This window comes from Zingiber officinale, chromosome 7B (genome assembly GCF_018446385.1).
Source record: "Zingiber officinale cultivar Zhangliang chromosome 7B, Zo_v1.1, whole genome shotgun sequence".
Lineage (NCBI taxonomy): Eukaryota > Viridiplantae > Streptophyta > Magnoliopsida > Zingiberales > Zingiberaceae > Zingiber > Zingiber officinale.
The window spans coordinates 116,327,074-116,352,797 of NC_055999.1; the positions used below are offsets into that span (position 1 = coordinate 116,327,074).

The 25,724-nt window shown below is 37.3% G+C and overlaps 1 protein-coding gene across 3 annotated transcripts in view; it reads left to right on the forward strand.

Moving 5' to 3' along the window:
• Positions 1 to 25,724, forward strand: part of LOC122007082 (protein-tyrosine sulfotransferase-like) — a 58,759-nt gene that overhangs the window by 19,574 nt on the left and 13,461 nt on the right. The window contains exons 2-5 of one of the 3 annotated variants that reach the window (XM_042562850.1): positions 22,090 to 22,130; positions 22,700 to 22,771; positions 24,888 to 25,065; positions 25,161 to 25,232. In XM_042562850.1, coding sequence (XP_042418784.1) covers positions 22,705 to 22,771; positions 24,888 to 25,065; positions 25,161 to 25,232 — 317 coding nt within the window. In that variant the 5' untranslated portion in view covers positions 22,090 to 22,130; positions 22,700 to 22,704. Of the gene's footprint in view, positions 1 to 22,089; positions 22,177 to 22,699; positions 22,772 to 24,887; positions 25,066 to 25,160; positions 25,233 to 25,724 lie in introns of all 3 variants that reach the window. The other 2 variants (XM_042562852.1, XM_042562851.1) reach the window with 2 other exon arrangements.

Below are 25,724 nucleotides of genomic sequence, written 5' to 3' on the forward strand. Positions count from 1 at the left end.
TGACCCAGTCTCCTGTGCCACAACTCAGTTTCCTCTTGTTGTGTTAGGAAACACTTTATTGAGGACGTTGGAAGGTTAATTATGTAAACATTATTTCTCCTAATGCCCTTAAGTATGATTTCAGGGTTATCGACATTTTTAACTATACACCCAGACTTGGTAAAGTTCACTGAGTAGCCACTATCACATAATTGACTGATGCTGAGTAAGTTAAAGTTAAAATTTTCAACTAATAATACTTTTCGTATAATGAAATCGGAGCTGAGTTCGATGTCACCTCTTCCGATTACCTTAAGTTTACCGTTGTTGTCGAATGCAACTGATCCTAAATTCTTTAACTTGAGCTTTGTGAACTTCAATCTATCTCCAGTCATATGTCTGAAGCATCCACTATCCAACATTCATTGATCCAATTCCTACACAGAAAGTATTTGAGTTGGAATCTATTTGATGGAATAGATAGTTTGATTGAAGTTGGCTCCTTAATCACTTAATCTAGGTTTTTAAAAGAACTTCTAAATAAGTTTTTAAGAGAGTTTTTAAATAAGTTTTTATATATATATATATATTTTTATTTTTTTAATTTAATTTAATTTTTAATTTGATTTGTTTTAATTATTAATTTGATTTAATTTAATTTGATTTTTAATTATTAATTTAATTTGATTTTTAATTATTAATTTAATTTGATTTGTTTTAATTGTTTGATTTTTAATCCTTAGTCATCTCACCCGATCTAAATTTTAAATCAAGGAATCCTATAATTTTGTGAGATGAATTGAGTTCAATTATAGGGTTTGGGTTAACTTTGTGTTAGATTCAGATTTAGTTTTAGGCTCAACAAATAAGCATTCTTTGGATAAACTTCTGAGCTATGGTGAGTCACTTGGACATCATTAAAGTAACCATTCCTTCGAGGTTTTCCAAATAGTCCTATCGAACTTAATACAAAACCTTGGTCTAACTGGTTAGGATCCATGAAAAGTAGCTTTGGTTAGTTCCACTTGGCCAAATGCACCAGGTTGAAGTCATATCTTCCTAGACATGCATAGACTAAACTTCTCTAACGTACTATCATCCAAAATTTCACCAGTACCATAGGTCAAGTTAAACTTGTTCCCTTTTCCAATTAGTTCTAATTACCCTGCCGGGTAGGTTAGTTTTGGAGGTGCTAGCTATTCCGGAGCCTCCCCCTATATTATTGATAATTATATATATTCTTATTTAATTTTATAAATTAGATTTGAGTTATATTCCTTTAATGGTTTATCTTTTTATCAGGATATTTTCCCTATTTGCTCCCCCTAGATCATAGCCTCGATATGGTCTATTAAGGTAATGTACTTGATCCTTGGGAACCTAATATTGGCCAAGCCCAACTTGATTGACCAGGTTTGGACTTGGGAACTTATGCTTGGACTATCTTACTGTTTGGTCTGTTAATAAGCGATAAATATGGACGAAAATTTTTTTTTGCTTTAAATCCTAGTCCGGATCGATTGTATACGGATTTCTGTTTTCCAAGAATCAAGTCAAGATTCTTGGAACCCAGTGTAAACCGTTCCAATGTAGTCTTCAAATATTTGATTTGAATTTTCAGGCTGGAATTCTCTTCCTCAAGATTTTGGACTTGAGTTGAGGTTCCAGTCTTAACAGATTCAATCAAAGATTCGATATTAGTCGCTTCTTTAAGAGATGTTACCTCTTTAGAAGCGACTTGACCCGAACATTAGACTTAGCTAATTTACGCATTAAATAATTAATTAAATTATAAAGATGATTTCTACTTACAGCGGTATTTGGCCCTTCGGAAACGGATACGGATCCGTGGCTTCTCTCGGACTCGGCTTCCGATTCGTCCTCACTTCCAGATTCGTTGGTGTAGTCTCGAGCCGTCAGTGCGAGAAGGCTTGCTTGCTCGAATTCTTCATCGTCGGATTCTTCTAATGAAGACTCGTCCCAGGTTGCCTTCAGACCTTTCTTCCTCCATGGTTTCTTTGGATCTTTCTGGTTTGGGCAGTTCGTCTTGACGTGCCCCTTCTGATTGCACCCGTAGCATGTTACCTCGAACTTTACCTTGGCTTGAATTACCTTCTTGAGGTCCTTCTTGTTGAAGCCTTTCTTTTTCTTGTAGAGTTTCCTCACTAGGTTGACGAGTTCGGCTGTGAGCTCGTCGTCGTTATCGTCCGAATCCGGTTCTTCTTCTGGCTCGGGTTCGGTTCTGCGCTTTGATCTTGACTCGCGTGCTCTTCCTGTACCTGCAATCAAAGCCAAACCTTTCTCGGTCGGATGTGAGTTAATCTGTTCGTGAAGCTTAAACTCAGCAAACAACTCATCTAATTTAATAGAGGAGAGGTCCTTAGAAACCTTGTAGGCATCTACCATGGATGCCCACAAGGTATTTCTCGGAAAGACGTTCAAGGAATACCTGATGATGTCCCGATTGTCTACCTTTTGCCCGATCGCATGAAGCCCGTTGAGTAGGTCTTGTATCCAGGCGTGGAATTGGGTAGCTGTCTCGCCTTTCTGTAATTTAATATTATATAATTTATTAAATATTAAGTCCCTTTTACTTACTTTGGTGTCGGATGTTCCTTCATGAAGTTCGATCAACTTCTCCCACAACTCCTTGGCGCTGGAAAAGGGCCGATGCGGTTGAGTTCCTCTTGTTAGTCCACACTGGAGGGTGCAAGTTGCTCTGACATTTGCTTCCACCTTCTTGATCAGTACTGGATCCCAGTTCTCGCAAGGTGTTGGTTTGCCGTCTTCATCAATCGGTAGTTCGAATCCAGTCTTGACGATCATCCACATCTCGAACTGGATCTTTAAGAAGTTCTCTATTCTGCCCTTCCAGTAGCCGAAGTCTTCTTCGGTGAAGAGCGGGGACGAACAGTGTTGTAGCATTCTTGTTGGGCCATTTAGAGGATATGCAAAAAAAAAAAAAAAAAGATGTCCCAGGACTTGGTCCTGGATTAGTAGTGCGGTATGGAAATAAGAATAAATTGTGTTCTCGAGTGGTGTTGCACCAACTTCGAGAAAAGAATACGATTACGAAAAGAACTAGATCAGAATGTAACAATTATGCTAATTCCAATCGACTCCGAAAATTGAAAAGCACCACGAAAAGAATGCTTGATTGGTGGTTGCACCAAATCAAAGCTACCCCGCTCTGATACCAATTGTTGGATCGAGATGCGCTAGAGGGGGGTGAATAGCGCTCGTGGCTTTCACTCGTTTCGGATTAAAACGTATCGGAATAACGCAGCGGAAATAGTAAAGGAAAGCAACACACGAACACAAGTTATTTACTTGGTTCGGAGCCTTGGGGGACTCCTGCTCCAAGATCCGCGACCGTTGATCGCTTTCGGTGGACAACAACTATAATGTCGGAATTTTGGTACAGTAAAGAATTGTTGGAATGTATACTAAAAGCCTAGCTTTTGTATAAACATTTATTTATAAATAAAGAATCACATTGGTCAAATGTCTAGATTTATATGCTAAGTGTAGTTGTTCAATTAATTTATATTGTAGATAACATGGTGTGTGGTGTCACACACAAAATATTATGTTATCAGTTCCTTATAAATTATAAATAGTAGCTCACGACTAAGATGGATAGGAACAAACCATTGGAATAGTCGTAGTGTAATTAGGTATTAGTTTATCTTGACTGATAAATTACACTAGTACACTCAGAGTGTATTGAGCTGGACCATTTGAGGTAGTTCCTTTTTATACTGACAAAATAAAAGAACAATACCTCTGTTATTATAAAAGTGTGTGCTCTTAATCCTAATATAATAACAAGCACATATACTTAATATTTATTTCTTTGATTTATCAAAGGGTGCGATTTAGTTCGATAAATCAATATGCCCGATAAGTTGGGAAATGATATTATTTATAATGTGTGTTGTTGATTATAGAAGGAAACTGTGTCCTGGAAATCTAGGTTGATAATGTCCCCAAGAGGAGCTCATAAGGATTGTCATGTTAAACCCTGCAGGTGGACTTAGTCCGACATGATAATAAGGTTGAGTGGTACTACTCTTGGACTAAGAAATTAATTAAAGTGAGTTGTCAGTGACTCATTTAATTAGTGGACATTCGACATCTTAAACACAGGGAGATTAACACACTCATGATAAGAAGGAGCACATATAGTAATATGAGATTGGTACGGTAGTTCAATAATAACTCTTTAGTGGAATGAGTTCTTATTGATGAACTCGAGTTGGGTGTTCGGGGCGAACACGAGAAGCTCAAGCTCATCGGGAGACCAAAACCAATTCCTCCTCTCGGTCCCTATCGTAGCCTCTTATTTATAAAATATTATACCCACTCATACCCACCTTCTTGCCCACCTTAAGGCGGCCTGCCAAGCCTAGCTTGGAGCCCAAGCTAGGGTCGGCCAAACTAAGGTGAGTTGGTTCCATTGGGTGGCCGGCCCTAGCTTGAACCCAAGCTTAGGTGGCCAGCCAAAATAAAATAAAAGGGATTTTATTTTTTAAAATTTTTCTTATGTGGAAGCCATGATTTTAAAAGAGAGTTTAAAATTTAAATCTTTCCTTTTATAGCTTTCTACAAAAGATTAAGTGAAAGGTTTGATATCTTTCCTTATTTGTAGTTAAAAGGAAGATTTTAATTTTTTGATAAACTTTTCTTTTATGAAACCATCCTCATGATTTTAAAAGAGAGTTTTAAAATTAAATCTTTCCTATTATAGTTTCTACAAAAGATTAAGAAAAGATTTGATATCTTTCCTTATTTGTAGATTGAAAGGAAGATTTTAATTTTAGAGAAAACTTTCCTTTTTGAAAATCATCCACATGTTTTAATAGAGAAATTTTAATTTATAAAAGTTTCCTTTTATGATCAACCATGAAAGGAATTTTCAAAAGAGAAATTTTTATTTACAAATTTCCGGAAACAAATTAGGAAGTTTTAATTTTGTGTTTAAAACTTTCCTTGTTTGGAGGGATTAAGGTGGCCGGTCATTAGAGGTTTAATAAGGAGATTTTAATTAAATTTTCCTTCTTAAACAATGGCAAGGAATATAAGGAAGTTTTTATTTATAAAACTTTCCTTATTTGCCAAGACCAAGGAATATAAAAGAGGGTAGAGGTGTCTCACCTAAGAACATATGATCTATTATTCCTCTATCTTTTCTTCCTTGGTGTGGTCGGCCCTATTCCTCTTCTCCTTTCTTCTTCTTGTGGCCGAACCTCATCATCTCTTGGAGCTCTTGTGGTGGCCGGATTTTGCTTGGAGAAGGAGAGAAAGGAGACTTTGTTTCTAGCATCCCTTGGAGCTTGGTGGTGGTGGCCGAACCTCATCCTTTCTTGGAGTTATTGTGGTGGCCGAATCTTGCTTGGAGAAGAAGGTAGCTTGGGTGGATTCTCGTCTCGGTAGATCGTCGCCCACATGACGTCCGAGATAAGAAGAGGAATACGATAGAAGATCGTGAGGTCAGGTATAACTAGTTATAAGTTTCCGCATCATAACTAGTTCATATTTTTTGTTTAGATCTTGAAATACCAAACACAAGAGGCTAGTGATTCTAGGTTTCGAATTTGTGTTTCTTTGTTTTTCGATCTTGTGATTCGATTGTTCTTTTTGGTTAAACCTAGGGTTACTATAAGGAAATTAAATATTGAATTTCGTTGAGAGGCTTTGTCGAGGCAGTAGTGGATGTTCCCATACCCAAAAAGGCCAAGTGTCTCGCCATGTTTGACCTGGGAGCCGATCTCTGAAATAAATATTTAATTGAATTTGTAACATGGATAGATTTGGATCAATAATGTTAAACATCGATTGCGAACCAAGTCTAAAGCTCTAAGAACAGATAAGTTAAATTTGGAATCAATAATGTTAAGTTCTGTTTGCGATTCCGAATTTAATTTCTAAAAAACAAAATATGTTGTTAGAAAAGGTTCAGGACTTGTACAAAATTTTTGTACAGGGGAACCGGTACGATATTCCGAGTAGCAACCAACAAGAATTACAATAAAGTGAACTGAAGATAAACAATACCGACAACACCAAGTGAAAAACTGTAGCTTCGGGTCGTCGGGAACTTGTCGTAGCTTAGCCGGGTCGTTTCTTGAGCAGCACAGGAAGGAAGAACACTTTGCAATTGATGATAAAAACCTGCTGCTCAAAACCTCCTTTTATACACTGCTTGAGGCGCCTCAAACTCCATCCAAGGCACCTCTAGCTTGCCAAGTCAGTCGCGTGGATCAGCGTTGAAAACTTCTCCTCTGATCCACTTGAAGGCGCCTCCATGCCAGTCCAAGGCGCCTCCAATCTGCGGTCCAAGGCCTCTCCAGCTCAGTCCGAGGCGCTTCCTGCTCTGCCGCGCGCAGGCTCTATCCTTTGCACCCGAGGCGCCTCCAAGCTCCATGGAGGCGCTTCAGACACTGTTTATCCGAGGCTTAAGGTTGCTCCTTTGTACCTGCAAGATACGTTAGTCCAAAAGACACCCTGCAACACAAAGTTAGCACATAATATCATAAATATAAAGTTTGACAGTCGTCGGACTGTCCGGGTTTGACTTCGGATTTCCGACCGGAAACCCTAGGTCGACCTGACGCTTACTGTTCCCTCTTCCGGGGAACGCGTCCTCACCTACTCCCCTCAGGAGAGATTACCTGATGTCAGTCCGGTCATCCAGACCGACTGGACTTTCTTCCTAGGGTTACCACCCCCTAGGACCTAGGGTTACCGCCCCCTAGGATTTTTCTCCACCTAGGGTTACCACTCCCTAGGACCTAAGGTTACCCCTTCTTAGGATTTTCCTCCACCTAGGGTTACCGCCCCCTAGGACCTAAGGTTACCCCCCTTAGGATTTTCCTCCACCTAGAGTTACCACCCCTTAGGACCTAGGGTTACCACCCCCTAGGGTTTTCACCTTGCCTAACCGCAACTAGGACTTTTGCCTAAGAACACTTAGGACTTCCCTGCAATCTCCATCAGACATGTTAGATCACAAATAAGCTTAACTTTGATTCCTTTGCCATTATCAAAACTTAGGTTCGATCGTCGGATGCTTCTCGCACCAACATTGTTGGCTATCGCCGCAGGTTGGAAATACATTAAATGGATGTAAAGACCACTTTTCTAAATGAGGATTTAGAAGAGGAAATCTACATGGAGCAACCTAAATGGTTTTCTGTGCCAGGGTAGAAAAATAAAGTTTGTATATTAGTAAAGTCGTTATACGGCTTGAAATAAGCTCTAAAATAATGACATAGAAAATTTGATATTGCTATGAAGGAAAGTGGATTTAAAATCAATGAATGTGATAAATGTATATACATGAAAGACATAGGAAATGACTATGTCATAATATATCTTTATGTAGATGACATACTTATCATTGGGGGTAATGATAAGATAATTAAAGCTACAAAAACTATGTTGAACTTAAGATTTGACATGAAAAACATGAGCTTAACTGATGTGGTTCTAAGAATTAAAATTCTTAAAATAACAGGACTTTCATTATTGGACAAAGTTCTTGAGAAATTCAACAACGGTAATACTGTGTTGGCATGAATTCCAATAGATATAAGTCAACATTTATCGAAAAATCAAGATGAAAGTATCTCTCAGATCGAGTACTCTAGGGTGATTAAAAGTTTGATGTAGTTAATGAGTTGTACACGACTTGACTTAGCCTACGCAATAAGTAAACTGAGTAGATACACACTGGAAAGGGAAAACAAGAGTACTGAGGTCCTTACGGTATACTCTTGATTATGGACTGCGCTACACGAGATATCTTGCTGTAATCGAAGGATTCAGCTATGCGAATTGGATATTGGACATGAAAGATTTTAAGTCCATAAGTGGATATGTATTCACTTTGGGAAGTGCATCTATTTCGTGGAAATCTTCTAAGTAAACCGTAATAACCAAATCCACGATAGAGTTAAAGTTTGTAGCTCTTGACAAATGTAGAGAAGAAGCTGAATGGTTATGACAATTCTTAGAAGATGTCCTGGATGGCCAAAATCTATGCCGACAATTTGCATACATTGCGATAGTCAATCGGTAATTAGCCTGACACAGAGCCATGTAAGCATTCTTGCTTTTAATAATTACAGTGGAGTAATGACAAATTCTCTCGAGAGATCACCTATGTGAGAAAGAAGCGGGGCAGCTTTGAAGAGAATTGGAGGTACAATTCTTGGCGCTTCTCACATAGCCAGATGTGTTGCCAAGAATAAACACACTTATAAGACTTAAGCTATATCAGAGAGTGTTCTAGGTGAGATTTGTCCATACTTACACAAACGGCAGAACAGTTCAAAGATATTGCGTCTACTGATCAGCTAGTGAGCAAATAGATTTTCAAAAGGGAAGGCTCAAAGGGTAACACCTTCGTATCATATACATGACTCAACTGTCGAATACTATCACATACATTGTTTTCATTCATTTGAGGGATTGTTGGAAAAATGTAAATGGAAACACAACTTGTGGGTTATGTTGGATCGAGACGCACTGGGGGGGGGATGACTAGTGCTCGTGGCTTTCACTTTTCGTATTCGAAAATCTTACGAGTAATTGCAGCGGAATAATAAATAGCACACACAAAAAGGACGTCAAGATTTACTTGGTTCGGAGCCTAGGGCAACTCCTACTCCAAGGCCCACGCTCGTTGAGCGTTTACTTTGGGCAACAACTATAATAGTGTAAATGTTTACAAATATGTAATACAAGTAAAGCAGTAATTAACTTATACCGATAACAAAAATGATAAATTTGAAGCTCCTGGTCGTCGGGGTGTTGCTACAGCAGTTTTGGATCGTCTCTTGAGCAGCGCACGGAAGAATGATCGCTTGGAATGTGTTGTCTTGAGTTGCTGGCCGAGACCTCCTTATAAAGGCTATTGAGGGCGCCTTCAAGCCTCTTGAGGGTGCCTCCATCACCGTTGGATCCGCAGCGCAGATAAGTTCCGAAGCAGTCTCCGCCTATCCACTTGAGGGCGCCTTCAACCTTCTTGAGGGCACCTTCAATGCCGTCCGAGGTGCCTCAAGCTTCCATGAGGACGCCTCCAGCTCCGCTGCGCAGACTCCTCAGCCTTGCACTCGAGGCGCCTCCAAGCTCCATGAAGGCGCCTCAGGTACTGTTCATCCGAGGCAAGGCTTGCTCCTTTGTCCATGCAAGATATGTTAGTCCCAAAATACCCTACAAAACAAAGTTAGCGCATAATAATAATATGAATATGAAAGTCTGATAGTCACCGAACTGTCCGGTTCTAACTTCAGATTTCTGACCAGAAACCCTTGGTTGAATCGACGCCTACTGTTCCTCCGCGGGGAACGCGTCCTCACCTACTCCACTCAGGAGAGTATACCTGTTGCCAGTCTGGTCTTCCAGACCGACTGGACTTTCTGCCTAGGGTTATCACCCCCTAGGACTTAGGGTTACCACCCCCTAAGGTTTTCCGCCACCTAGGGTTACCTCCCCCTAGGACCTAAGATTACCCCCTCCCCCCAGGATTTTTCACCACCTAGGGTTACCACCCCCTAGGACCTAAGGTTGCCGCCCCTTAGGGTTTTTCTCCACCTAAGGTTACCACCCCCTAGGATCAAAGGTTACCGCCCCTTAGAGTTTTTCACCACTTAGGGTTACCACCCCCTAGGACCTAGGGTTACCACCCCTAGGATTTTCCACCTGCCTAACCACAGTTAGGTCTTTCCTGCAAACTCATTCAACCACATTAGATAATAATTAACCTTAACTTTGAATCCTTTGTCATTATCAAAACTTGGGTTCGATCATCGGATGCTTCCAGCACCAACAATCTCCCCCTTTTTTGATTATGACAACTAAAATTCAAAGTTAAGAAAAAAAACATAATAAATAAATGCTATAAAGACTTTTAAATAATAGCACAAGCATAAATTTGGTGCAAAGCTCCCCCTTAAAAGAAGCTTAAAAAATTCCCCCTTCTTTGAATTTTCTTTAGACTTTTAAAATTTTTGAATTTTCTTATACTCTCCCCCTATGAATTTTCTTATACTCTCTCCCTTTGCCATATATCAAAATAAATAAGAAAGTAAAGGAAAGTTGAGAGGATGATCATAGGCCTTAACTAAGAATTTTCTAATAACTTGTTTTGAGAAATAATTTAGCTTTGAAACCTTAACTTTTCAGTAAGTTTTAAAACACCAAAATTTAGCTATATAAACAAAAACTTAGCTTTAGTAAGATTTTTGAAACCTGAAAGAGTAAAAACTTTTAAATAAGAGGTTGAATTATTTTGAAATACTTTGATAAACACTTAGCTTTTTAGAATAAATTTTCTTGTAAAACGTTTAGCTAGGTGAAATCAAAAGTTAAGTATAGTTCTGAACATAATATGATATTTTGAGAAAGTAAAAAGATTTTAAAAGAAAAGATCTTAAAAGATATTTTAGAAACTAAGTTTGGAAAGAAGTTTTTAGCTAAGAAAAAGTTTGAAGATATTTTGTATTAGAAAAATTTAGTTTAAAAAGAGCGAACAAAAAATATTTGATAAAACTTAGCTCATTTTGTTAGAAAAAAAATTAGTTTAAAAAGAGCGAACAAAAATAAAAGAAAAATTTTAGAGATTCAAAATTAATTTTACTTAGTTAAATTTGAAAAATACTTAGCTTAAATAGTATCAACTTGTAAAAATTTAACTAAGGCCACTTTCATTTAGAAAAAAAAAATTTGACTAAGTCCAAGCATGAGTAATCAGTATTCTAAGTCAAATGTCTGACCGTTAGCTACTAACTGTTTACCTAGAGGCAACAACTTTCATTTGGTTAGTCAAGTTAAGTCAGTGATCCAGTTAGATTTGACTAAGTTAGGATAACTTAACTTGATTAATGTAAATCAGGTGTTTATTGCCCAGACTCATGTCGATGCACAGACATAAGCATTCTTAAGTCCAGGCAATACCCTATGCATCTCATACCTCTCTAAGTGTTTTCAAACACAAGCAAGTTAATCCTAGTGTGCTTGTGAGATGCTCTGGCTGAAACCAGGGGTACATGATATATAGGGGGTCATTTCCTAGGCTAAACTAGATTTTTGAAAAACTAACAAAAGTTGGAATTTTGAAAAATAATTTTTCCTAGAATTTTAAAATCAATTTAAAAACAAACTGATTTTTTAAAAAACATAGTTTAAAAAAAACAATAAACAGAACTATTTTTTTTATTTTTTTTAAAAGAAATAAGTTCTATTCTACCAAGCACATCCCTATTTGTCTTCTAAGTACACTGAACTCAAGTTCAGGTAAGGACTTTGTGAATATGTCAGTCAGGTTTGATTTGGACTCAACATAGTTAAGCACAACATCACCCTTAGCTACATGATCCCTTACAAAATGGTGTTTTACTTCTATATGTTTAGTTCTTGAGTGGTGAATTGGGTTCTTGGTTAGATTAATTGAACTTATGTTATCAATTGAAATTTTTGTATTTTGATATTTTAGTTGATAGTCTTTTAGGGTATGCATCATCCATAATAATTGAGATGCACATTCACCTAGGGCTATATACTCAGCTTCAGTGGTAGATAAAGCAACACAGTGTTGCTTTCTGCTTGACCAACTTACTAGGCACTGACCTAGAAATTGACAGCTGCCACTTGTGCTCTTTCTATCTAATTTGCATCCAGCATAGTCTGAGTCAGAATAACCAGTTAGATCAAAGGTGCAAGACCTCGGGTACCAGAGTCCTACGTTTAGGGTTCCCTTAATATAGCTAAGTATTCTTTTGACGTATGTTAGATGTGACTCTTTTGTACAAGATTGGTATCTTGCATATATACCTACTGCAAAAAGAATGTCCGGTCGACTTGCAGTTAGGTACAGCAGACTCCCTATCGCACTTCGATAGTATTTCAAGTCTACTAGTTTTCCTTCTAAGTCTGAGTCAATTTTAATGTTAGTAGCCATTAGTGTATTAATATTTTTTGAATTTTCCATTCCAAATTTCCTAATTAACTCCTTAGTATATTTAGGTTGAAAGATATAAATTCCATCTTTGGTTTATTTAATTTATAAATCTAAGAAAAAGTTAAGTTATCCTACTAGACTCATTTCAAATTCATTTTCCATTAATTTGGTAAATTCTTTTAAAAATTTTGTATTGGTTAAGCCAAAAATTATATCATCTACGTAAATTTAGGCTACAAAAATATTTTTTTCTAAGGTTTTTACAAATAGGGTTGGATCTATTTGACCTTGGTTAAACCCTTTAGATATTAGATAGTTTGATAGGCGTTCGTACCAAGCCCTAGGTGTTTGTTTTAGTCCATATAGGGTCTTTTTTAACCTAAAAGCATAGTTTGGATGTTCTAAGTCCTCAAATCCTTGGGGTTGACTTACATATACATCTTCTTTGATAAATCTGTTTAAAAAGGCGGATTTTACATCCATTTGGTATAGTTTGAATCCTTTATGTACTGCATAGGCCAGCAACATCCTAATAGATTCAAGTCTAGCTACAAGGGCATAGGTCTCATCATAGTCTAACCCTTCTACTTGGCTGAACCCTTTAGCTACTAATCTTGCTTTGTTTCTAATTATTTCGCCCTGATCATCTAATTTGTTCCCAAAAACTCATTTAGTATCAATTATGGTTTTGTTAATGGGTTTAGGTACTAGTTCCCAGATCTGGTTTCTTTCAAATTGGGCTAACTCCTCTTGCATTGCTAATGTCTAGTCTGGGTCTGGTAGGGCTTCATCTATAGTTTTGGGTTCAATCTTGGAAATAAAGGCTATTTAACTTAGGTTCCTATAAGATGACCTAGTTCTGACTCCTAGAGTTGGGCCACCCAAAATTTGGTCGGATGGGTGATAGGTACTTGCTCTTGTTGGTCTTATATTTGGGTCAGTAACTAGTTCTTATAATTCACTAGGTTTAGGTTGAATTTCTTCATCGTCTTCTATGTTTCTTGAGTTAACATATTTTGTATTAATATTTTCATTTATTACATTGGGTAAGTTATTTTCTTCATCAAAGATTACATTTATTATTTCTTCAACTTTTAGGGTGTTTTTATTATAAACTCTATATGCCCTACTGGTTGTTGAGTATTCTAAAAATATTCCTGGGGTTGTTTTTGACGTAAATTTCTCTAAGTAGTCTTTGGTATTTAAAATGAACACTTTACACCCAAATACCTTTAAATAGTTTAAGTTAGGAATTTTATTATAATATATTTCATAAGGTGTTTTATTTTCAATTTTATTAGTTAAAATTCTATTTTATATATAGCAGGCAATATTAATTGCCTCGGCCTAGAATTGATTAGATAAATTTTATTCATTCAACATGGTCCTAGCGGCTTCTTGTAGAGTTCTATTTTTTCATTCGACTAGACCATTCTGTTGAGGGATCCTAGGGCATGAATATTCATGTTTATACCCATTAATTTCACAAAACTCAATAAATTTGTGGTTTTCAAATTCTCCCTTATGGTCACTTCTAATTCTTTTTATCTGAGTGCTTTTTTCATTTTCTATTAATTTACAAAAAGTTTTAAAAACCTCGAAGGTTTCATCTTTAGTTTTTAGGAATTTTACCCAAGTAAATCTTGAGTAGTCATCGATTATTACTAAGCAATATTGGTTTTTGCTTAGTGACTTAGCCCCATGTGAATCAAACAAGTCTAGATGAAGGAGCTCAAGTATTGAAGTTGTTCTATACAGGTTGGTTAACTTATGGTTTGACTTGGTTTGTTTTCCCTGTTGACAAGCATTACAATTTGAATTTTCAATAAATTTTAATTTGGGAAAACATCTAACTAAACCATTTTGACTCATTTTTTAGATGAGTCTAGTATGAGTGTGACCTCTCCTGTGCCACAACTCAGCTTTCTCTTGTTGTGTCAATAGACACTTTAGTGAGGAGGTTGGTAGGTCTATCGTATAAATGTTCTTTTTCCTAATTCCCTTAAGTGTGGTTTTAGAATTCTTAATATTCTTAATTATGCACTCAATTTTTGAAAATGTGACTAAGTATCCTGAGTCACACAACTGGCTAATACTGAGTAGATTGAAATTGAATTGTTCAACCAATAAGACTTTTCGAATGTAAAAATCGGAATTTAATTGGATATTATCTATTCCGATTACCTTAAGGGTTCCGTCGTTGCCGAATGCAACAAACCCTAGATTCTTGAGTTTCAGCTTAGTGAATTTCAATCTATTTCCAATCATGTGCCTGGAGCATCCACTATCTAGCATCCATCGATCCAAATCTTTATGTTCCTACATAAAGTATTTGATTCGGGTCAATTTAATGGATTTATAAGATAATTTGACTGAAATCAACTTAATGTTCCATCTCACCCAGTCTAGATGATCTTCCTATGGGTGATTGTGAGATGATTTATTAAGTTATTAATTAAGTTAATTAATTTGGTAGTTAAATAATTTATTAATTTTATTAAGTTAAATAATTTATTAATTTTATTAAGTTAAATATTAAGTCGATTAATTTATTAAGTTAATTATTAAGTTAATTAATTTGATTTAGTTAATTATTAAGTTGATTAATTAGATTTAGTTAATTATTAAGTTGAATTAGTTTTGATTAAGTTACATTAAGTAGTTTATTAAGTTGATTAATTTATTAAGTTGATTATTAAGTTGATTAATTTATTAAGTTAACTATTAAGTTGATTATTAAGTTGATTAATTTATTAAGTTAATTATTAAGTTGATTCTTAAGTTGATTAATTTATTAAGTAGTTTATTAAGTTGATTAATTTATTAAGTTAATTCATTAAGTTGATTAATTTTGATTAGGTTAAAATAAATTAATTAAATTGATTAAGTTAAATTAATTTGGTTAAGTTACTTAATTTTGACAAAATTCATCCTAGATCCATCTCACTCGATTCTAAGTTATCAATCAGGAAATCTTAAGTAGTTTTGTGAGATGATTATCTTTAATTTAGATTATGTCTAAGGATTAATTTACATTTGAGTTAGACTTAGATTTTCCAATTAGTCAATTAAATACACATTTCAATGATTGGCTCCCAGGCTGTGGCGAGGCACTAGGCCTTCTTGGGTATGAGATCATCCACCACTTCTAGACAGAGTCTTTCAAAGAAATCATATATTTAATTTCCCTTTTGAAACTCCTAGGACTAACTAATCAAGTGTAAATTACGCCTAGGTCCTTAATCTATCCTAGTCTAAGCATGCATATCATAAAGAAAAGAAGAAAAAAAACAATCATCAAACAATTCTAATTGTTAATAAAGATAGTTTTTCTATTGGCTCCCCTAGATCATAGCCTCAATATGGTCTATCAAGGTGATGAACTTGATCCTTGGGGATCCAATATTGACCAAGTTGGACTTAGGTACCCATGCTTGGACTACCTTTCTATTTGGTTTGTTAACAAGTGATAGATAAGAATGGTATTTTCTTTTAGTTCTAAATCCTAGTCCGGATCGATTGTATACGACCTTTATTTTCCAAGAATCAAGTCAAGATTCGGGAACCAGTGTAAACCGTTCCAATGTAATTTTCAAATCCTTGACTTGAGTTTTCATGCTGGAATTCTCTTCCTCAAGCTTTGGGACTTGAGTTGAGGTTCTAGTCTGAATAGAGTCAGTCAAGGATTCGGAGTTAGTCACTTCTTTAAGGGTTGTTACCTCCTTTAGAAGTGACTTGATCTGAACATTAGATTTAGCTAATTTATGCATCAGATAATTAATTAAATTGTACAACAGAGAAGTACTTACAGAGGGGTTGGGTCATTCGGAAACGGATACGGATCCGTGGCTTCTCTCGGACTCAGCTTCCGATTCATCCTCGCTTCCGGATTCGTTGACTTGGTCCCGGGCCGTCATTGCAAGAAAACTCGTCTGTTCGAGCTCTTCATTATCGGACTCTTCTAAAGAAGACTCGTGCCAAGTCGCCTTCAGAGCCTTTTTCCTTCTTTGTTTCTTTGCATCTTTCTGGTTCGTACAGTTGACTTTGATATGCCCCTTTTGGTTACAGTCATAGCATGTTACTTCGAACTTCACCTTGGAGTTTGGTCGGGCCTCCTTAGACTGGATCACCTTTTTGACGTCCTTCTTGTTGAAGCCCTTCTTCTTTTTGTAGAGCTTTCTCACCAAGTTGACGAGTTCGGCCGTGAGCTCGTCGTCGTCGTCGTCATCGTCTGAATCCGGTTCTTCTTCTGACTCCGGTTCGGTTCTGCATCTGGGTTTTGATTCGCGCGCTCTGCCTGTACCTGCGACCAAAGCTATACCCTTCTCGTTCTATCGTGCATTAACTTGTTTATGCAATTCAAATTCTGCAAATAGTTCATCTAGTTTAATTAAGGATAGATCTTTAGAAACCTTGTAAGCATCTACCATGGATGCCCACAAGGTGTTCCTCTGAAAGGCATTTAGGGCATACCTTAGAATGTCGCGATTCTCCACTTTCTGTCCGATTGCGTGGAGTCTGCTAAGCAGATCTTGTATCCGGGCATGGAGCTGGCTGGCCGTCTCACCTTCTTGCATTTTAATATTGTATAATTTATTTAGCAGTAAGTCACGCTTACTTACCTTTGTATCGGACGTGCCCTCATGCAACTCGATCAGCTTTTGCCATAATTCTTTGGCGCTAGAGAACGGGCCGACACAGTTCAGCTCCTCCTTGGTTAGGCCGCACTAAAGAGTGCAGGTTGCTTTGGCGTTTGCTTCTACCTTCTTTATTAGAACTGCATCCCAGTTCTCATACGAGATTGGTTTCCCAATGTTGTCAGTTGAAAGTTCCAGACTGGTTTTGACGATCATCCAGACTTCAAAGTGAGTTTGAAGGTATGACTCCATTCAGCCCTTCTAGTAGCCGAAGTCCTCTCCGGTGAAGAGCGGAGGTCAGACTGTACTGTAGCCTTCTTGGAGAGCCATAAAATCTTGCGCACAAAGAAAACAAAAAAACTTGTCCCAGGACTTGATCCTGGATTAGTAGTGCGGTTTAAAAATAACATGCGATCTCGAGTGGTGTTGCACACTTCGAGAAAAGAATTCAATTACGAAAAACTGGATCAGAAGGCGGCAAGAATACCGATTCCGATCGACTCCGAAAAACTGAAAAACACCATGAAAAAAATGTGCTTGACTGGTGGTTGCACCAAATCGAAGCGACCCCGCTCTGATACCAATTTTTGGATCGAGACGCGCTAGAGGGGGTGAATAGCGCTCGTGGCTTTCACTTTTCGTATTTGGAAATCTTACGAGTAATTGCAGCGGAATAATAAATAACATACGCAGAAAGGACGCCAAGATTTACTTGGTTCGGAGCCTAGGGCGACTCCTACTCTAAGGTCCACGCTCGTTGAGTATTTACTTTGGGCAACAACTATAATAGCGCAAATGTTTACAAATATGTAGTACAAGTAAAACAGTAATTAACTTATACCGACAACAGAAATGATAAATTTGAAGCTCCTGGTCGTCGGGGTGTTGCTACAGCAGTTCTAGATCGTCTCTTGAGCAGCGCACGGAAGAATGATCGCTTGGAATGTGTTGTATTGAGCTGCTGGCCAAGACCTTCTTATAAAGGCTGTTGAGGGCGCCTTCAAGCCTCTTGAGGGTGACTCCATCACCGCCGGATCCACAGCGCAGATAAGCTCTGAAGCAATCTTCGTCTATCCACTTGAGGGTGCTTTCAACCTTCTTGAGGGCGCCTTCAATGCCGTCCGAGGCGCCTCAAGCTTCCATGAGGGCGCCTCCAGCTCCGCTGCGCAGACTCCTCAGCCTTACACCCGAGGCGCCTCTAAGCTCCATGAGAGCGCCTTGGGTACTGTTCATCCGAGGCAAGGCTTGCTCCTTTTTCCATGCAAGATATGTTAGTACCAAAAATATTCTACAAAACAAAGTTAGCACATAATAATAATAATATGAATATGAAAGTCAGATAGTCACCGGACTGTCCAGTTCTGACTTCAGATTTCTAACCGGAAACCCTAGGTCGAACCGACGCCTACTGTTCCCTCCGCGGGGAACGCATCTTCACCTACTCCACTCAGGAGAGCATACCTGTTGCCAGTCCGGTCCTCCAGACCGACTGGACTTTCTGCCTAGGGTTATCACCCCCTAAGACCTAGGGTTACCACTCCCTAGGATTTTCCGCCACCTAGGGTTACCTCCCCCTAGGACCTAAGGTTACCCCCCTTAGGATTTTCCACCATCTAGGGTTACCACCCCCTAGGACCTAAGGTTACCCCCCTTAGGATTTTCCACCACCTAGGGTTTACAAACTCATTCAACCACATTAGATAGCAATTAACCTTAACTTTGAATCCTTTGCCATTATCAAAACTTGGGTTCGATCGTCGGATGCTTCCCACACCAACAGGTTATTAGTCCTACATTGGAAGTTATGGCATTAAGGCTGGAATAAAATACAAGAGGGGGTGTAAATTCAGGGTCCGAATTATACTAACCCAAAGAATTCTTGTGTGAACGCGATTGCATACAGTGGACCGCGGTCGAGGCATAGTGTGTCCACATGAATCAATCAATGTTTGTCATAATTCTCTTTTGAATACTTTGCTTTGTTTTGCACATGCTTTGCATGCCACGTGTATTTGCTTCTACACATCCCTTGCTTGCATGTTTGAAAGTTGCTCGGAAAGTTGCTCGGTCATGGTTGGGAGCTTCTTATATATAAGTTGGCACAGAACAAGCAACGGAGAATAAGAGAAAAAAAGACAGAAATAATTCTGTGAAGAATTCTAATAGAAGGAAAAACAAAAGAGAATTCCATCAGATTCCCTCATTTCTTCCTCGTTCGTTTTGTCTTGTAATTCTTCGCTCAGTAGATACCCATGATAACATTTAGGTACATGTTCAGTTTGCAACGATAACCTGTGCTATGTTGTGTTCGTGGTCTCACCGTTTTATTTGGGAAACATACGTCCAAGCATGACCTTATATCACCATCGGAGGGTACGAATCTGATTTATTTGGTGTTAGCCTTTTTGCATGTCACGAGGCGCTCCAAATTAATTAAAATTAAAACTCATTAAAATTAAGACAAGTGTCGTAGTAAGGAGTCTCAAGTAGTATTTTTCCAAGGGCAACTAGTATGTAAATGTGTGTTGATTCTAGAATTCGATTCAAATCATGCTCTTACATCATCAAGGAGAATTCAATATCAATTTAACTGCAATTTAATTCAAATTCAATGCATCAGTGAAGCAAGGTAAACAATCAACAGAATCTTCAATGAACAACTAGAATCCAACTTGACAATTAAACTCAAAAACTCAAACAAAACAAGCATTCAACATTCAATCATTTGGTTTCTCTACTAAATATTGTTTTTCATGAACAGATATAGCAATCAAATAAACTCAATTAAGCATTCAACCTTCAAGCACGATTTCAGCCACAACTCATCCAATGACTAGATCAAAGGTTTACTAATTTCTTGAATTGAAACTAATACTAACTTACATGAACCGAAATAAAGATTTCAAAACAAACACTAGATTGCAAACTAATTAGTTAGCTACATAAGATTCAGATTACAAACTAAGTTAGTAGCTTAGTGTGGTTGATATTGCAGAAATCTTAAGAAAATCAGAATTGCAAGTCAAAAATCAGATCTGGGTTTTGCAGCAAAGGAATTCATAGAAGGAACTGCAGTAAACTAAAACAAGAAGAAATGATAAGGAAAATTAATCAGATCTGATGATCTGAGCTAGTTTGAGCACAATTCAGAGACAAAAACAAGAAAACTAAAACCCTAACATTCCACAATCCCAAACCCGTAACCAAAACTTCTCCACTTTGCTGTAAAACATATTTGTTCTCAGAAACCTCCCCTCAAGCATCCAACGAACTACCAAGCTTCCAACTATCACCAGATGATGCTCAAGGCTCTTGGAAACCTCCCCTCAAGCTCCCATCTAACTGATAATCCCATCGACCGAAGAAACAGAGTATGTATCTGTGATTTGTCCAAGCTAGATCGACTGATCAGATCGATCCACTTGAGTTGCGGAATGAAGATCGGAAGAAGATCTAAGACTCAAAGAAACCTCCCTCTGAGCTCAGTTGGATACGAAGATCGCTGATCGAGAAACCTCCTTCTCACAGGATCGCAACAGTGAAACAGATTCAAATTCGCGCCGAGAAACCTCCCTCTAGCACTCTCCGATCTTGGAAGATGGACGCTGGTAGCTCAGGTTCGCCGTCGGAGAAGAAATTCTGCTCTCAGATCTAGAATATGGACGCGAGCTGCGGTCGTCAGAGATGATGAACAGTAGTAATTGTCGCAGAAACGCCGAGCTCAACTTGCACTGTAGCTTCTCGCAGTATTTAAATCCTCCTCAAAACTGATCCAACGGTCCAGAACTCTCGAAGCTTGATCAACGGTGGAAAAGGGCCTAAAATCCGATCCAACAGTACTGATCTTCATTTACGGTCCAGATCTACTCCTCATTAAGTTAATGAGCCGGATCTTCAACGGATGACCCAGATCTGCTTGATCTTCAATGGACGGTCCAAAATACTCCAAGGCTTGATCGCTTTGATTAGCCCTTGATTTGAGCTCAAATGTGGTCTGATTTGATCGGGTCCATGACCCTTTTGATGCCTACAAAATAAAAATAAAATATTAGCATCAAATACCATGAAAATAGGCTAATTTGCAATTAGGTCCAAGATCACATGCAATTTATGAAATGTAGCGTAAACATGAATTTAAGCTATGAATAGACCATCAAAATCATGCATTATGAATTAAAATAATATAGCAAAATCATGATTATCACTTATATCACCATCGAAGGGTACGAATCTATTTTAAGAAGACTGTTTCGCTGCAGGACTCGACATTTTTATTCCTCGAGCGACTCTTCTCACCCTACTCGGACTCTTCCTATGGGTTTGTTCGACGTCTGTCTCGAGCCTTGGCATCAGCTTCATCGACCTGCATTCGGAGCACTCGCCGACTTGGCAACTTGGCCAATCGACGACTTGATAAATTCCTGCAGCTCCAAACGAAGTTGGCGATTGACCTACTTAGCTAGGCTGACAGCTGAAGCCATCTTAATAGATAAGAAATCCCTATCCCTCCGGTAGATTGTGGATAAAGATCCAACACTATAAAAGCTTTGCCTTTCGCAAGGCTTTGGTTGGCGTCTTGTGCCCACGCATGGATTGCTTGGAGAGGGACTCAAGATGATGGTGTCGCAAATGAGGGGACGAGGGGAGAATGCTGAGGAATGGGTAATGTGTGTGAGCAAAAAAGATTTAAATAATTTTAAGTGGCCCAAAAACTTCATTGACCCAACAAACATGACTGAATTGGTTTATCCCAGCATAAATTTGGTTTAGCCCTAAACTAATTAAAATATGTCCAAATCGAGCTTAGTTTATGCTCGCTTAACCCTAAACACTACACCTACCAATGCATTCAACTAAATCTAATTTGACATCAAATCGATCTCCAAAAGTTAAATTATAGACTCAGTTCAGTTCAATTAGTTGCCAAATTCAAAATCTAATTACAATAAAAAATAAATAAATAGGATAGAAATTCCATATATATCGCACACAACTTATAGTTGCTTTCCCAAATCTAGCATATCTTACATCCTTTTCTCAATTCTAACATAAACGCCTACAATTTATGCTAGCATCTAGCATTTGTTAACTTTTTATTTATCTGTTGTTAAAACATTGATGTGGTATTTACATGGCATCATGCCAACTCAGTAAATGCTGACATGGATACCAGAATGGATTAATGATGATAGTTGGTGCAGCAAGAAAGATGATGATGTTGTTGCACGCTGGTAGTCGATCATCAACCAAAAGATGATTGCTGCCATTAAATAATAGATTTATGCTAGCACGCACTTTAGCATTTTGCTGAGTTGGCACGATACCATGTTAGCATTTTAATAACAGATGGATGGAAAGGTGCTAGTTCTTAATATGTCTGTGGATGTTATGCTAGTTTTGAAAAAAAAAATGAAAAAAATGTGTTAGATTTGAAAAAATTCTAAAAGCTGTGCTACATTAATGTTTAAAGTTACAATTTATGATACAATAATTTTTCCTTGATTACAGGGCAAGAGTCACAGGATCAATTGAACCACTTAATTGCTTTGGTATGGAGATTAAAATTTTGAGCTTGTACCAGCCATGTTTAATAAAGTTTGTGCTTCCCCCAAAGTGGTTAATTCAAATGTTTTTTTGTTGCCTAGAAGACTTTGTTTAGTTTTTCCTTTATTTGCACTGTGCATCTTGCAAACAATATCCCTTTTCTTCATGCCATCCAAATTTTCTCATTTCATGAGCTTTTGGATTTTAGAGAACTGCATGTGGCAATTTAAGTGTCATTAGTAACCAGTTGACGCGCACAAATGGTTAACTCAACTTTGCTGTGAGTTAGTTGAAGATCTCTTTGGTTTCCCATTTGTCTAACCACCTGTCCATATCAACCACCAATTGTGTATCTAAATCCAAGTCTGAAAGAGTATCTGCCGAATGCCGATCAAACACTTCTTATCTGATATATGGTTTCAAAATAATAAGTGATTATGCTCTATATCTTTTCTATTAAATGCAAAAAGCCTTTGATGGATATGGCTAACTATGGTTTCTGTTCTTTCTAGTATGTCTTATCATCCTTGCTTGGATATTCGTTGTTGCTTCATTGATTCATATTCTTCTGCAGGCATCATGACACCGAGATGTAAAGTAATGTCACACATATTCATATGTGGTTTATTGATCTTTATTTATTTAGGTATGGTCACTTTTGTTCATGATTTATAGACTCCTTAAGTTGCTTTTACCATACAACATTGATATACTCTTATGTATTATCTAGTTGTCAAGCAATAGATTAGTTTGACTAGCATATTCGATCTGCTATCTCCTCTTCATTGTTCTGTGTTTCCTGAAGTTGAATGGACAGTAAATGCTTTTTTTATTATTCTAGTTTTTGCAAATTACTCTGGATGTTGCTAGTAACCAAATGTGTACACTTGATCTATATTTTGATTGTTTGAATGAGTTCCATGTGCAAATTTAATCAGATTTATTTCTTTAGTTTTGGAAGAACTTTTCCTTTTCAAAGGAGAGCACCTAGAGATATGGTTGTTCCATTCCTCTCTTCATAATCAAACCTGAGAAAATGTGTGTCATCTGTTCATTGGTAGATCTTGACTAGCTAATTGGTCAGATGCCCAATTACTTGGTCTAGTTTCATATTTATCATATCCATTTATGATAAAAATATATCAAAAACCTCAACAACAACAATCAAGTCTTTATCCCACTAAGTAAGGTCGGATATATGGATTCTCCTACGTTATTGAGCTCAATACCCTATTATATCCTCATCTATATTTAAATGAGTTTTATCCAAAACCCAAAACTTACTTATGAAAAATTATAATTATATATAAACTAATGTAATAAAAATTAATTTACTAGCATACGAGGAATAAGTATTGATATGAACAACCAATTTACAATCATATTTTAAAGAGGATGCTATGGTTTTTATAGGTGTACTTATCATCAGTTAAATTATGGAAAATAGTTATGTTTCCACTACAAATTTAATTATGTGAAATCGTCAGTGAACATTTTTTACTTTTCAAATCTTATGACAAAATTGATCCAGTTTTCCAAAATTGGTCTGGTCTTATGGTTTTGTGAAAACTGGCCATTCAAATCAATTTTTTTTTCACATCTGAATTGTTGAGTAACCCAAGCCAAAGAGATCTGGTTCCAGTTTTGTCCTGTCAGTTTGGTCTCGGTTTTATAACTAAGACTTTACCCACTTTTCTTTTTAAGCGTCTTTTATATACTCTAGAATGGGCTTATTACGCACGTTGTAAATTTTTATTCATGGTTCAATTAATTTACTAGTACCGTGGTGCATGTTGTTTGCAGATGATATTATTTTGGTAGATGAGACACGTGAATGAGTAAATGCTAAGCCAGAATCTTGGAGGGAAACACTAGAAGGGAAAAGTTTTAAGCTTAGTAGATTAAAGACAGAATATATGGAATTTAAGTTTAGCAATATTAGAAGTAGTGAAACAATTGTTAAGATAGGAGAGGACGAGTTGCCCGGAACGGAGAGATTTAAATATTTAGGATCATTTTTACAAAATGATGGAGGGATTGAGAGAGATGTCTTACATAGAATACAAGCAGGATGGGCGAAATAGAGGGGAGCGTCGAGTGTTTTATGTGACAGTAAAGTACCTCTTAAACTTAAAGATAAGTTCTATAAAACCGTAGTTAGACCTGCTATGTTATATGGAGCTGGATGTTGGGCTATGACTCGAGCACAGGAGCAAAAGATGAGAGTTGCAGAGATGAGGATGTTAAGGTGGATGTGTGGACATACGAAGATGGACAAAATAAGAAATGAGAGCATTAGAGAGAAAGTCGGAGTTGCATCTATTGAAAAAAAACTCCGAGAGACACGTTTAAGATGGTACGGACATGTAGACGACCAATAAATGCTCCAGTTAGGCGATGTGAAACTATGATAAACATGCATATCAAACGAGGAAGAGGAAGACCAAAACAGACTTGGTTAGCAACAATAAAACAAGATAAAATTTATTTAAATATAGATGATGATATAATAGGAGATAGAGCTCAATGGCATAAAAGGATTCATACAGCCGACCCCACCTAGTGGGAAAAGGCTTGGTTGTTATTGTTGTTGTTTGTTGTTGTTCAATTAATTTACTATGGATAGTAGCATACAAATTAACATATTTGATTTTGCTTGCACAGATATTTTATTTTAAACCACAAGAATTTTAACTTTTTGTCCGATGACCTGTGGTGCGCCTCTGCGTTGACAACTGATTTGTAATACTCACTTGTGGCAGTATCGACCTTATTAACGGTGTCTTCTAGTGGCGATGATTATTTACACTGTGAAAGTATCATGAGAAACTGGGTCGATTCTTCCATGGAAACAGAAGTCCATACAGATGAGCTGATACTAAAGGATCTATTGTTTTTTCTGCATGTTCCAAGAACTGGGGGCCGAACATACTTCCACTGGTGAGTATTTTTGTTGTTGATGTGTATCAAGTCAGATCACATATATCTTTCTTCAGCTGAGTTGGTTTGCTGGTTATGAAATCAATTACTGGCAGCCTTTTGAGAAAGCTTTACACGAGTCCTCAGAAGTGTCCACTTTCCTATGACAAATTACGATTCGATCCAAGGTGATTTTTGGTTTTCATTGGCTATCATGTTTAGTTTTTATTCTATATTTGTGACTTGAAGTCTGCAGTAAAAATGTTATTATGATGCTTTAGCCACTCTATGCAACTTGCTGTCCTCTGCTTAATCAGTGAGCCTTATAGTTTGATTTAGAATTGGTACAAGTGTTGCTTCTGTGGCCAAAGGAGAAATGAAACTGCATAAAAACTAGGCAGAAAAATTAGTCCAGCTTGTGTAAAAGTTATTGTTCTTACACGTTTCTCCTGAATTATTTTATACTGAAATTTAATTCATTAATTTATATATTTGTTTTACTTTTTCAACATTCTCAAAGCAAAGGTAGCCGGCAATTGGATGGTAGGCCAAGCATGCATATATTGTGAGTTATTCATTGTGGTATTATCATGTGCAGTAGTTACACTACAGAAGTTATGACAAACAAATGATAATTGAGGAAGAAGAGTTTGTCACCATGTTAGTGCTGCATTAACTGT